At 39.5% G+C, this 15,427-nt stretch overlaps 1 protein-coding gene and 1 pseudogene across 3 annotated transcripts in view; both read left to right on the top strand.

Annotated features, from left to right (window-relative positions):
• LOC134328747 (serine/threonine-protein kinase pim-2-like) overlaps nt 1-3,540 on the top strand; it is a 3,970-nt gene extending 430 nt beyond the window's left edge. Inside the window, exons 3-13 of one of the 3 annotated variants that reach the window (XM_063009945.1) lie at nt 81-132; nt 663-763; nt 891-999; nt 1,163-1,238; nt 1,368-1,583; nt 1,800-1,894; nt 2,072-2,122; nt 2,327-2,699; nt 2,789-2,965; nt 3,149-3,257; nt 3,452-3,540. In XM_063009945.1, the coding sequence (XP_062866015.1) occupies nt 81-132; nt 663-763; nt 891-999; nt 1,163-1,238; nt 1,368-1,583; nt 1,800-1,894; nt 2,072-2,122; nt 2,327-2,699; nt 2,789-2,965; nt 3,149-3,257; nt 3,452-3,467 (1,375 nt within the window). In that variant the 3' untranslated portion in view covers nt 3,468-3,540. The remainder of the gene's footprint in view (nt 1-80; nt 133-662; nt 764-890; nt 1,000-1,162; nt 1,239-1,367; nt 1,584-1,799; nt 1,895-2,071; nt 2,123-2,326; nt 2,700-2,788; nt 2,966-3,148; nt 3,258-3,451) is intronic. The other 2 variants (XM_063009946.1, XM_063009948.1) reach the window with 2 other exon arrangements.
• Nucleotides 1-15,427, top strand: part of LOC134328732 (zinc finger protein 850-like) — a 314,276-nt pseudogene that overhangs the window by 11,689 nt on the left and 287,160 nt on the right.

The following is a 15,427-nucleotide window of genomic DNA, read 5'->3' as shown; positions in this document are numbered from 1 at the left end:
CAGTTTCATTCCTGCAGTAATATTGTCAGTAATATTCAGTAGCTGCAGCTGTTTCTGTGTTTCTGTGTTTTTCTCTGCAGGCGCTGGTTTATGATTAAGGACAATCAGCTCATTTACAAGAGCAAGTCTAAGGTGAGTCACATGACCTTTTTCCAACCTGATTTTATTTTCCTTGGTCAGGGTCTCGGGGGTCTGGTTACACAGGAAAACACTGTACACAAGGCAGGAATCACCTGAACAAAGTGCCAATCATCACAGGGGCTTCAGCCACCAATCCTGAGACATGACCCATGACGTCTGTGTCGATGTCTGGCTGGTCAATAGCACTGCTGGGATTTAAATCAGTTAGGGGTCACCACAGCAGATCATTCGTCTCAATCTTGTCCTGTCCTAAACACACTACTCTGTCCCTGTTCATGCAGAGCACCACTCACTCACCCATTTAACTACCCACATACACACAGAGGCATTTCAGGGTAGCCACTCCACCTTCTGCATGTTTTGGGGTTGTGTAAGGTAACCAAAGTACCTGGAGGAACCTCATATTGACAAAAGAACACTTTACATTCAGTAAAACTAAACATTATACAGCATGAACTGTTAAAATGTGCTTTTAGGATCATCTGTTATTTTTGGTGTAAACTTTGTTTGTTTGTAACCAGCATGAGGCGACTGTGCTGATAGAAGATGTGAGATTGTGTAGGATGGAACACTGTGAGACCATCAGACACAGCTTTCACTTCCAGCTGGTTTCACCCACTAAGTGAGTGCTGTTCAATAATAATACTCATTTATATATATATTACATTTGTAAACACCTTTCCCACACATCTAATAAACAAAATACATAAATTATATTATTAAAATGTGTATTGTGTGTGTGTGTGAAGGAGGTGTTTTTTGAAAGCTGATTCGGAGGAGATTGGACAGGCTTGGATGAAAGTAATACAGAACATCATTACCAAGCCTGATGATGCTGACAGATCAGACAGCTCTGAGGTAACACCTTCTGAGAATCACTGAGACGTGTATATATCTAATGATGTAATAATACAGCAACAAAAAGTCTCTCATTTAAAAACATTAAGTGTGAATTGTGATGTTGTTCCCTGTATAATGTTTTATCTGCATCTGTGTAACACCAGTATGATCTGTTTGATAGACACTAGACAGGAAGTCGTCATCGTCTGCAGTTAGTTCAGAATCAGATCAGCACCCAAAAGCATCTGGATCTTCAGGTAATATTGAGATTACAGCTGAATCAAACCTTACCTGCAGACTTTAGCTTCAAAATAGCTGAACTGTTTGTGTTTGACTGTTTCTGTTTCACCTTCTTCCCTCGACACCTTCCTACCTTTGACCTTTAGCCTCTGTAGCTGAGATCAGCCTTGGTGAAGTGATCTTTGAATGTGCTGCTGAGTTGAATGACTCTGATGCCTCTGTTGAGAGCGGTGGTAAGTATAGTACATACAGCTTTTCAGGGGTTTGTTCTGTAGGTGCAGAAGAAGAAATCCTGAGCGATGAAGAAAGCCCAGAGGATCCAACCACCAGCGTTCATTTCTTCAACATCCTGAACCATGAAGGTCAGTTTAATCTCCACTAATTCCTGTAATAATATATTGTTGTACATCTGTTACCTGCTACATCAACCAATAGAGATTATATTACACCTGCAGAAATACAGAATATGGCCAAACACCACTGACAGCCTTTATATAACAGATATTTAGTACTGCTGATATGATGTACATTTTCTATGTGAATTTAACTTAAATGGAATAAAAAAATCACTTTTACAGAGAGTTTTGATTGTTGCTACACTGTGGGAGAGCTGCTGGGAGAAGGAGGCTGTGGTGCGGTTTATGCTGGTGTTTGTAATACAGATGGGAAACAGGTGAACATCAGCACATAAACACAAGACAGGAAGTGTAGAGCATTACACATTAATAAGATACAATCAAAAAGAGAAATGTTCTATTTGGATGATGAGATTCTTTAACTAAACCCTAATGTTTATTATTATTACTTCTGTACAACTAAATCCACTAATTGTGTTTGTATTTGTGAACAGGTTGCTGTGAAATATGTGCTGAAGGACCCCCGCGACAGATTCATCACTATTGTAAGTTCATCTTTTTCTTTTACTAATAAAGTATCACAAAGACTCAACAAGGTTTAAACAAGATAAAAACCTTCATAGAGCAGATCTAGACCAAAACTGTTGGTCCACTTACTGCCTTAGACCAGCCCAGATCTTTACTAACAGACCTGCTCATCATAGTTTAGACCTACTACTGATTCCAAACCTTGTCTGTTGTTCTATTAGCCTGGAGAGACGTACCCACTTCCTGTGGAGGTGGCGTTAATGAAGATGGTATCCAAGCCACCTCACTGTAATTCTGTGCTGAAACTACTGGATTGGTTTGACACGCCCGAGCATTACATCCTAATCCTGGAGCGACCCATCCCCTGTATGGACCTCTTTGACTTCATTCAGCAATTCCCAATGAATGAAGCTGTGGCTCAGCTCATCATGTGGCAGGTGGTTCTGGCTGCAATTTACTGCCATGATTGTGGAGTTTTTCACCGGGATATCAAGCCAGAAAATCTTCTGGTGAACACCGAGACACTGGAGGTCAAGCTGATCGACTTTGGCTGTGGGGACTTACACAAGGAAACAGCGTACACCTCATTTTCAGGTAAGTTCACCTCAGAAGTACTTAGTTACAGAATGAAATGGATTTGAGTGGAGAAGTATTTCTCTAAAGCATTTCTCCCTTTCACTCAGGCACTAAGTCATACGCTCCACCTGAGTGGATAGTTGAGAAGGAAATGTATGGCTGCCCTGCTACTGTGTGGAGTCTGGGCGTACTCCTGCACACCATAGTTTGTGGAGAGATGCCGTTCGGGGATGAAGTGGAGATTGTTGATGGGGGCCTGGACTTTTTACCTGAACTTTCTGATAGTAAGAAAATGGAAGCAGCTCCACATTAAGATCTAAAAACACACAGTCTGTAAAACCTGCATGAAAACATGATTTAAAAAGTTTGATCAAGTTTATAACGTCATTACAATGATAGAAAGTGTAAATAAGAAATCTAGTTTTAAATACAACAACATTTTAATCTCATTTTATCGCTGCACACAGCATGCTACCATCTGATAAGTAGGTGTCTGGAGAAACAGCCTGAAAAACGTCTCAGCCTTAAAGAAATCCTTCAGCATGAGTGGTTTTCAGAGAACAGTATGAGGTTAGGGTTAGTAAGAATGAAACAGACTTAATAAGTTAGAACTAAAAGATCTTGTAATATGGTCTAGATCACAGAGAATGCTAACAAAGATTGTAATGCTAATATAATTAGAATAAGTAGAAGTAATAACATGAAACTATTAAAATATTGATTGTATTTTGTGTTTCTGTAATGTAATTTCTTGTGTGTTTATTCTACAGGCATCTGCGTGGATGAAGATTATAGAAAGAAGACTGTGTGTGTGTGTGAAAGACCTTAAATAAAAATAAAGGTTCTTGTGTAAATAACACCTGGTTTCATTGTAGTTTCATGTAACAATCACTGTGAATGTGAAGAAGATTCCTCAAGTTCTCAGAGACAAAATGATTAACAAATCACATGAACTGAAAGAGCTACAGAGCCACGACACAAATATTTTGTTAGTTCAGCTAGTTTATAATTGATCAAATATCTGTTAGTGTGAGAATTTATAAGTAAAAAGTTTCTAGAACCACAAATTGTTCCCAGACCTCTGCACCACACACTAGATTTTAAACGATCACTTAAAATAGATTTAGGTCGAACCAAAAACAGCAAAAACACAGATAATAAACAATTAACTACACAATCTCACTCAGCTCATTCTCCAATGGTTACCAGACCCACTGCAACCCTGATCAAGATAAAGCTTTGGTAAAACAGACTATGAATGAATGAATACAGAATAGTGCCACAATTATGTGACACCTAAGACCACCATCATCGTGCCTTTGTTAAAGAAGTGGTCAGTGTCCTGCCTCAACCACTATCGTCCTGTAGCTCTCACACCTCTTGTCATGAAGTGCTTTGAGAAAGTCATCATGAAGCATGTTAAGACCCCGCTGTCCCCCTCAATGGACCCACTGCAGTTCACGTATCATACCAACCGCTCAACAGATGATGCCATAGCCACCACACCTCATCTGGCTCTTACACATATGGACAGAAATGACACATCTGTATGTTAGGATGCTGTTTAACTTCAGCTCAGCATTCAACACCATCATTCCTCAGCATCTGATTGGACAGCTGAGCTCACTGGACCTGAACACCTCTCTCTGCAACTGCACACTCATACACAAACACACACACACTGCAAACACACAATAGACACGTATACATAGACATGCACACACACATACACACACTCACACACATACATACATAGACACGCTCACACACGTATACATAGACATGCACACCAACAAACTCACATGCACACACACTCATATATACATCCACACTTAGATTCTGACACACAATTACGCTTACACAAATACACGTGTTGTACCCCTGAAAATGGGGAGAAATAATCACGAGAGTGATGGTGATGTTTTCTCAGTTAGAACTTTTACTGGAATGAATGAACAAATACATAAACCATTTACTCACATCTTAGCTACAATACTCAATGTCAGATGCAAAAGTATATTTGTTACACTTATATAACAAAGAAACAATACAATACAAAAAAATACAATACCCTTTTAAAGGATGTCTATGATACATGTCTATTATACATAGCACTCATATAATATACAATAGACTACATGTCTATTATAATGTTCCAAAATCATAACATCATATATATAATAATATTAAACTCATTAACAATGTTTTCCTGAGATATTTCTCACTTTTAACACTGGTAAGAAATGTGAAACTAAAACTGAGTTAACTCTCATTAAACTGACATGACTTACTACAGGTCAATGTACAAACAATGTGCAAATACATTTATTAACATGCACATGTGCATTCACAAAATGGTGACTGCATTACAATTAGCCATGAGTTTAATGCAGCTAACGAGCTGGGGCTTCATTCACACACACACACACACACACACACACACACACACACACACACACACACACACACACACACACACACACACACACACAGACACACAGACACACACAGACACACACAGACACACACAGACACACACAGACCCGGAGTGGGCCTCTTTTTTCAGCCCAGGAGTTTTATGCCCAAACCCGGCACACTTTTTCCATGGAGGATGAATTTCAATAAATGAAACAGCAGCTAGCTCTTACAATGCCTTTTTATTGGGTATACGTTCAGGTATATGTTGGTTAGTCAACAGAAAACACTTCACTTAAACATGTTTAATTCAAATTTAAATCAGATAAAGATTTAAAAGGTAAAAAAATTTGATAAAGATGAAAACGTATTTACATTTGTACAGGAGCAATAAGTTGAAATAAAAAATAGGTGCTCTATTGTTAGGTTTACAATAAACTCTTAAATAGCTTCACTACACACATATTTAGTAGGCTACCTACAGCATCAAAAACCTCCTAAACAGTGCACTGGTTTATGCAACTTTATTAATAACGGTGTGATTGTCTATAGACATGAGAATTTCCTTCTCTGTGTGCATTAACATGAAGGCCTTCAATGGGTCCTGTTTACCTATTTCATTTGGGCTGATTTTAATGCATTTTCAGCATTCTGAATATCTGGGTACTGGGTATCATTTAGAATCTATCCATCACATCTGTTCTGTGTGCAACTTGTTACATAAAATAGTTTTTTAGTTAATTTTTATTTTCTCTACTCGTCTCTGTCCTGGCCTCTCCATGCCTACTCGGTTCACCAGCAGGATCAGACTGGCTCTGAGGCTAAAAAAAACCCATTTCATTAAGGGTTAGCCTATTTTGCTGAATAACATAACATGCTTGAAGTTTTTTTTTTCTTTTTTTTTTAGCCTATATTATGATGGTGTAAAATTGATAGTGATTTAGGCTATTTGTCTCCATTTGTTAAAATAAATTAGGCTATCGTGCTGACATCTTTCTGAATGTTTGAACAATTTAACATACATTATGTATATTCTCTACGTTACATTTTACATTACAAATAACTCAGTTTAAATAACTCTGTTAGACTATCCTCTACCTGTCCCTTCAGTAGTTATGGCTTCCTCGGGATCATCAGTACAGTAGCGTCAAAAACATTCAATTAATTAATGAATGAATGTGTAATATATTACACTTCAAATTATGTTTATTATTTTCAGCTTGAAACTGGATATTTGTGATTAATAATGTGTATTGGGTTCTACAATATCCACTGACTGATGGTTTGCGCTATTCTGTTGCTATATTTACTTTTACCGGCGCTCCAGAAAAGACGCCTCATGGGCCAAACCAACTGAAACATTTGGGAGGGGAGAATTCCTTCAGATGGTGGAACCCATCTAATCTACTGCTGCGATGTAGAGGCTGCGCTGTCAAATGAATGGAGAATGAATGAAAGAAGAAGTTTAGATAAGTGACAAATAAGTGTCAAAATTATTTTTCCCAACCGGCCCAAACTCGAGATTGACATGAGCCGGCCCATCGGGAATCCTCCCGAATCTCCCGATTAGCCACTCCGGGCCTGACTGAGGGTGCAGTGCTGGCACAACCTCTCCTCCCCAGGGCAGCCAGGACAGGGTGTGTCGCCCCGTCTCCATTTTAGGATCTGATACTGTGCTCAGATAATGTGCTGTACTGCAGTGTCTGTTTAGGGCCAAATAACACTGCATTGTACTCTGAGTAGTTTCAGTTTCCCAATAATTCAGATTCAGAATTTCCTGTTCCTGAGTGTTTGTTGTATTAATGTGTGTTATTAGTGTGTTGGTGTGTGTTAGTGGTGTATCAGTGCTGGGGACTGGTGTCTTTGCTCAGCTCTTGGTGTTTCAGGGCTACATAATAATAGGATTGGGGGTCGCTCTGTTTCCAGAAATTGATTGCTCTTTGTTGTATGTTTATAATAAGTGGAAATTGTATAAATAGCTTATATTTATGTGGAGGATGCGACAATGTAAGAACCAATATGAACTTTACACTGGTTTTCATGCAGTAGTAAGGGGGCGCAAGGGTTAACTTTAGAGCGCTGGTAGCCAATCAGGGTGTTTTACCTACTTTACCTGGCTGTTTTGGTTTTCAGTGTGTTGTGAAGAGGGAGAGGTATTGGGAAGTTTAGTTTAGTCGCTGCACCTGTTATTGAGCTGAGGGTTCTTATAGGACTTGTTTAGTCGTCTTGGGAAAAGGTACAAGCGAGGAGAACTGACTTAACGGAGATACAGGTCCATGTGTACACGTTTAACCTCGCTGTAGACTGAGAACGTGTTGAGGCTCTGTCTGTGTAGCATGTAAAACGTGGACTTTAGGTAATACTACAACTTCTGGAACCAAGTAAGAACCGTGTTTAGCCTATTTGACTTTCCAAAGCCGTTTTGGTGTAAGTGGATATTGTTAAACTGTAACCAGACTGCTGTGTGAAGTGCGGCCAATCGGACATCCTCTCAGCTGTTCCTGTCAACAAATGAAGGGAAGTGATCGAAGTATTTTGTTTATTATCTTTTAATTGTTCAAATGGTTATTCAGAGACTTGTTAATCAGGGATATTTTGTTTTCAAGATTAACAAGAGTTTACTTGAGTGTTTTGTACATGATGACTTTAAAAACTTTTAAAATATTACATTACATTATAGCTAATGTAATGTAGATTAACAAGAGATTAAGAGATAAAGAGATTGTTAAAAGTAGATTAACAAGAGTTTACTTGAGTGTTTTGTACATGATGACTTTAAAAACTTTTAAAATATTACATTACATTATAGCTATATATTCAAAATAAGTCATTACCCAGGAAAAAATTTACTGTGAAGTTTTACAGTAAAACTGTTAAGTTTACAGTTAAACCATAAAAGTTCATAGTTCTACTGTCATTTTTACAGTTTGACCATGAGTACAACTGTGAACTTTCATGTTACCATGAAGTTCATGGCCACCTCTTCCGTTGTTTAATAATATTGACTGTGAAGTTTACAGTTCAACTGTAAACATGATATTGTTGAATTGTAAAATTCAGTCAACTTACAGTTTACAGTTCAACTAAGAATAGTTCATAGTCACCTCTTCTAATGTTTGATGTTTACAGTAATTTACAGTTTAACTATGATCATATAGGTAAATGAAAAGATACAAATATCAAGACAATAATAATAATATAATATTTATGTATTATTTAAAGGAGGTACGTGAATGGTGTACGTGTATGTGTGTGGGGCTAAGTTAATTACATGACATGAAAAACATGTCAAAAAGACATTATTTACATCTAAAAAATTAGATGATTAACAATATTCCAATAAAAAAAGAATACAGCACAGATTTACTGTACATATATTACAAAAATACAAATAACTTCATGCAGGCAGGACAAATATTACATTACATCAATATTACATCAGACAGATGACTTTATAACCTTTTATTCTGCCTGTGCTGCACAAACCTCTCTTCTACACACATCATGTCAGTCTGGACATCTGGGCATGCGCACATGCGCACTTGATTTGAGACCGTTATCTCAACCAAGCGTCTCGAGCTTCTTGTCAGGTGAACCGCGCGAAATACAAATATAGAGTCAGTTTCAGTGATTTAATTCTCACAAACGAGTCTGTTAAAGTCCGCGCTGTGTATCTGCTTAAAGATAAAGTTCCTGCTACATGTGTTATTGAGTCAGAACTTATTAAAAGACACAAGAATCTGACGACGGAAAATCTCGTCAACGGGTAAACTGTTATCTGGAAAGTGAGAAATGGATAAAAAGACAAGCGGCGCGCGCTAAACCCTGAAGTTCGATGGTAAGTCATTAACTTAAACAGTTTATAATAATAATAATATCTTCACTATGACTGAAATGTTATTAAAAATAAGTGGCCATTTAGAAAGCCGAAAATTACACAGGTCTCAGGATTTTATGTCTTCAAATTAGTTACTTGAAGTTGGGACGTTAGCTAAACTATAACATTAGCATTAACAGTCTGTTAGCTGACGGTAGTTGATTGTGTGCTTTTTAAATGTTTAGTAATACTTGCAACGCGTTAAGACTGGTGCAATTACTTAGTTTTTGCTGGACCTCCACTATTTTAAGAGCAACAAGGTTAACGTCCACATTTAATTAATGTATATATATATATATACAGTGTATCACAAAAGTGAGTACACCCCTCACATTTCTGCAGATATTTAAGTATATCTTTTCATGGGACAACACTGACAAAATGACACTTTGACACAATGAAAAGTAGTCTGTGTGCAGCTTATATAACAGTGTAAATTTATTCTTCCCTCAAAATAACTCAATATACAGCCATTAATGTCTAAACCACCGGCAACAAAAGTGAGTACACCCCTAAGAGACTACACCCCTAAATGTCCAAATTGAGCACTGCTTGTCATTTTCCCTCCAAAATGTCATGTGATTTGTTAGTGTTACTAGGTCTCTGGTGTGCATAGGGAGCAGGTGTGTTCAATTTAGTAGTACAGCTCTCACACTCTCTCATACTGGTCACTGAAAGTTCCAACATGGCACCTCATGGCAAAGAACTCTCTGAGGATCCTAAAAGACGAATTGTTGCTCTACATGAAGATGGCCAAGGCTACAAGAAGATTGCCAACACCCTGAAACTGGGCTGCAGCACAGTGGCCAAGATCATCCAGCGTTTTAAAAGAGCAGGGTCCACTCAGAACAGACCTCGCGTTGGTCGTCCAAAGAAGCTGAGTGCACGTGCTCAGCGTCACATCCAACTGCTGTCTTTGAAAGATAGGCGCAGGAGTGCTGTCAGCATTGCTGCAGAGATTGAAAAGGTGGGGGGTCAGCCTGTCAGTGCTCAGACCATACGCCGCACACTACATCAAATTGGTCTGCATGGCTGTCACCTCAGAAGGAAGCCTCTTCTGAAGTCTCTACACAAGAAAGCCTGCAAACAGTTTGCTGAAGACATGTCAACAAAGGACATGGATTACTGGAACCATGTCCTATGGTCTGATGAGACCAAGATAAATTTGTTTGGTTCAGATGGTCTCAAGCATGTGTGGCGGCAATCAGGTGAGGAGTACAAAGATAAGTGTGTCATGCCTACAGTCAAGCATGGTGGTGGGAATGCCATGGTCTGGGGCTGCATGAGTGCAGCAGGTGTTGGGGAGTTACATTTCATTGAGGGACACATGAACTCCAATATGTACTGTGAAATACTGAAGCAGAGCATGATCCCCTCCCTCCGGAAACTGGGTCGCAGGGCAGTGTTCCAGCATGATAATGACCCCAAACACACCTCTAAGACGACCACTGCTTTATTGAAGAGGCTGAGGGTAAAGGTGATGGACTGGCCAAGCATGTCTCCAGACCTAAACCCAATAGAACATCTTTGGGGCATCCTCAAGCGGAAGGTGGAGGAGCGCAAAGTCTCGAATATCCGCCAGCTCCGTGATGTCGTCATGGAGGAGTGGAAAAGCATTCCAGTGGCAACCTGTGAAGCTCTGGTAAACTCCATGCCCAGGAGAGTTAAGGCAGTTCTGGGAAATAATGATGGCCACACAAAATATAGACACTTCAGGAACTTTCACTAAGGGGTGTACTCACTTTTGTTGCTGGTGGTTTAGACATTAATGGCTGTATATTGAGTTATTTTGAGGGAAGAATAAATTTACACTGTTATATAAGCTGCACACAGACTACTTTTCATTGTGTCAAAGTGTCATTTTGTCAGTGTTGTCCCATGAAAAGATATACTTAAAAATCTGCAGAAATGTGAGGGGTGTACTCACTTTTGTGATACACTGTATATATATATATATATATATATATATATATATATATTAGGGCTGTCGAAGTTAACGCGATAATATCGCATTAACGCGATTTCAATTTAACGCGATTAAAAAAATTAGTGCCGTTAACGCAAATTCTAGTTCATGTTGAGACTTGACTGGTAGAACAAACGTTTTAATGTCGGACTTGCCACCGTTTTTCATTTGCGGTTTGTTAACATAATGTAACCGAGCGTAGTGATGCACTCGCTTAATAAAGAAATAAATACAGGCTATAGGCCTACTCACAAGTTGTCGGGAGCAAAACACTTTTTTTTTTTACTTATTCTGTTACAGTACCAAATACCGGAAAGCTGAGTCAAGCACGTTAGTCCATGAACTATGGAAGCCCAAAAGGGCCAAAACACACTCACTTCGTGTAGAAACGTCCATCAAACCATTGTCACAATACAACCACAGAAAAGTCTGTTACAATAACTACGCCTTATCCCACCTAAAGCACCGCTGATCTACAATGTTTGCTGATGGAGAAATTTTAACCTACAATCTGACATTTACTGCCTAGTATGTGAGTAAATAAAACTCCCTTACAGTTTTCTCTTGTCCCAGCAGTTTTTAACATAAGTACATTTAGCATAAAATGTGTTCACCATTTTAATTGTAACATTTCACTTAAAAATCCTTGTTTTCTATAACATTTACACAGATTTTTTAAAATGCGATTAATCGCGATTAACTATATGAAATTCTGAGATTAATCGCGATTAAAATTTTTAATCGTTTGACAGCCCTAATATATATACAGTGTATCACAAATGTGAGTACACCCCTCACATTTCTGCAGATATTTAAGTATATCTTTTCATGGGACAACACTGACAAAATGACACTTTGACACAATGAAAAGTAGTCTGTGTGCAGCTTATATAACAGTGTAAATTTATTCTTCCCTCAAAATAACTCAATATACAGCCATTAATGTCTAAACCACCGGCAACAAAAGTGAGTACACCCCTTAGTGAAAGTTCCTGAAGTGTCAATATTTTGTGTGGCCACCATTATTTCCCAGAACTGCCTTAACTCTCCTGGGCATGGAGTTTACCAGAGCTTCACAGGTTGCCACTGGAATGCTTTTCCACTCCTCCATGACGACATCACGGAGCTGGCGGATATTCGAGACTTTGCGCTCCTCCACCTTCCGCTTGATGATGCCCCAAAGATGTTCTATTGGGTTTAGGTCTGGAGACATGCTTGGCCAGTCCATCACCTTTACCCTCAGCCTCTTCAATAAAGCAGTGGTCGTCTTAGAGGTGTGTTTGGGGTCATTATCATGCTGGAACACTGCCCTGCGACCCAGTTTCCGGAGGGAGGGGATCATGCTCTGCTTCAGTATTTCACAGTACATATTGGAGTTTATGTGTCCCTCAATGAAATGTAACTCCCCAACACCTGCTGCACTCATGCTGCCCCAGACCATGGCATTCCCACCACCATGCTTGACTGTAGGCATGACACACTTATCTTTGTACTCCTCACCTGATTGCCGCCACACATGCTTGAGACCATCTGAACCAAACAAATTAATCTTGGTCTCATCAGACCATAGGACATAGTTCCAGTAATCCATGTCATTTGTTGACATGTCTTCAGCAAACTGTTTGCGGGCTTTCTTGTGTAGAGACTTCAGAAGAGGCTTCCTTCTGGGGTGACAGCCATGCAGACCAATTTGATGTAGTGTGCGGCGTATGGTCTGAGCACTGACAGGCTGACCCCCCACCTTTTCAATCTCTGCAGCAATGCTGACAGCACTCCTGCGCCTATCTTTCAAAGACAGCAGTTGGATGTGACGCTGAGCACGTGCACTCAGCTTCTTTGGACGACCAACGCGAGGTCTGTTCTGAGTGGACCCTGCTCTTTTAAAACGCTGGATGATCTTGGCCACTGTGCTGCAGCTCAGTTTCAGGGTGTTGGCAATCTTCTTGTAGCCTTGGCCATCTTCATGTAGCGCAACAATTCATCTTTTAAGATCCTCAGAGAGTTCTTTGCCATGAGGTGCCATGTTGGAACTTTCAGTGACCAGTATGAGAGAGTGTGAGAGCTGTACTACTAAATTGAACACACCTGCTCCCTATGCACACCTGAGTAACCTAGTAACACTAACAAATCACATGACATTTTGGAGGGAAAATGACAAGCAGTGCTCAATTTGGACATTTAGGGGTGTAGTCTCTTAGGGGTGTACTCACTTTTGTTGCCGGTGGTTTAGACATTAATGGCTGTATATTGAGTTATTTTGAGGGAAGAATAAATTTACACTGTTATATAAGCTGCACACAGACTACTTTTCATTGTGTCAAAGTGTCATTTTGTCAGTGTTGTCCCATGAAAAGATATACTTAAATATCTGCAGAAATGTGAGGGGTGTACTCACTTTTGTGATACACTGTATATATATATACAGTGCCTTGCAAAAGTATTCGGCCCCCTTGAACTTTTCAACCTTTTGCCACATTTCAGGCTTCAAACATAACGATATGAAATTGTAATTTTTTGTGAAGAATCAACAACAAGTGGGACACAATCGTGAAGTAGAACGAAATTTATTGGATATTTTAAACTTTTTTTAGAAATAAAAAACTAAAAAGTGGGGCGTGCAATATTATTCAGCCCCTTTACTTTCAGTGCAGCAAACTCACTCCAGAAGTTCAGTGAGGATCTCTGAATGATCCAATGTTGACCTAAATGACTGATGGTGATAAATAGAATCCACCTGTGTGTAATCAAGTCTCCGTATAAATGCACCTGCTCTGTGACAGTCTCAGAGTTCTGTTTAAAGCGCAGAGAGCATCATGAAGACCAAGGAACACACCAGGCAGGTCCGAGATACTGTTGTGGAGAAGTTTAAAGCCGGATTTGGATACAAAAAGATTTCCCAAGCTTTAAACATCTCAAGGAGCACTGTGCAAGCGATCATATTAAAATGGAAGGAGTATCAGACCACTGCAAATCTACCAAGACCCGGCCGTCCCTCTAAACTTTCAGCTCAAACAAGGAGAAGACTGATCAGAGATGCAGCCAAGAGGCCCATGATCACTCTGAATGAACTGCAGAGATCTACAGCTGAGGTGGGAGAATCTGTCCATAGGACACAATCAGTCGTACACTGCACAAATCTGGCCTTTATGGAAGAGTGGCAAGAAGAAAGCCATTTCTCAAAGATATCCATAAAAAGTCACCTGGGAGACACACCAAACATGTGGAAGAAGGTGCTCTGGTCAGATGAAACCAAAATCGAACTTTTTGGCCACAATGCAAAACGTTATGTTTGGCGTAAAAGCAACACAGCTCATCACCCTGAACACACCATCCCCACTGTCAAACATGGTGGTGGCAGCATCATGGTTTGGGCCTGCTTTTCTTCAGCAGGGACAGGGAAGATGGTTAAAATTGATGGGAAGATGGATGGAGCCAAATACAGGACCATTCTGGAAGAAAACCTGTTGCAGTCTGCAAAAGACCTGAGACTGGAACGGAGATTTATCTTCCAACAAGACAATGATCCAAAACATAAAGCAAAATCTACAATGGAATGGTTCACAAATAAACGTATCCAGGTGTTAGAATGGCCAAGTCAAAGTCCAGACCTGAATCCCATCGAGAATCTGTGGAAAGAGCTGAAAACTGCTGATCACAAACGCTCTCCATCCAACCTCACTGAGCTCGAGCTGTTTTGCAAGGAAGAATGGGCAAAAATTTCTGTCTCTCGATGTGCAAAACTGATAGAGACATACCCCAAGCGACTTGCAGCTGTAATCGCAGCAAAAGGTGGCGCTACAAAGTATTAACGCAAGGGGGCTGAATAATATTGCACGCCCCACTTTTCAGTTTTTTATTTCTAAAAAAAGTTTAAAATATCCAATAAATTTCGTTCCACTTCACGATTGTGTCCCACTTGTTGTTGATTCTTCACAAAAAATTACAATTTCATATCGTTATGTTTGAAGCCTGAAATGTGGCAAAAAGTTGAAAAGTTCAAGGGGGCTGAATACTTTTGCAAGGCACTGTATATGTCTTATTTATACACATATCTCTACATTAATTAAATGTGGACGTTAACCTTGTTGCTCTTAAAATAGTGGAGGTCCAGCTTTTTCTTTTGAATGATGGGTGATATGTGTGCTTTAAATTATTGCTGTGAAGCTGGGGCAGTTGATCAAAGTTTATATGATTTATTCAGAAAATGTCTATTAACACACATTTCAGGTTTTTCCTACTCTTATAAGACTTGGACACCACCTAAGCCCAAGCCCAGTGACCACACCACATAAGCCCACCAACAACCCAGGGAAAACCCTGCATTTGTGCCACTGTGTTTAAGCTACTTTAGCATTCTGTTAACTACAGATTTTAAATATGAAATTAAAAACAGTATTTTTATTCCAGGAAAATGACCACATGTCAAGGAGGGCTGCTGAGGTTGAGAGAGTCTCAGTGTCCGACAGAGAAGACCCGGGTATTGTAGAT

This window comes from Trichomycterus rosablanca, chromosome 15, assembly GCF_030014385.1.
Source record: "Trichomycterus rosablanca isolate fTriRos1 chromosome 15, fTriRos1.hap1, whole genome shotgun sequence".
Classification (NCBI taxonomy): Eukaryota; Metazoa; Chordata; class Actinopteri; order Siluriformes; family Trichomycteridae; genus Trichomycterus; species Trichomycterus rosablanca.
Note: the sequence above shows the minus strand (reverse complement) of the source record. Positions and strands in the feature narration are given on the sequence as shown.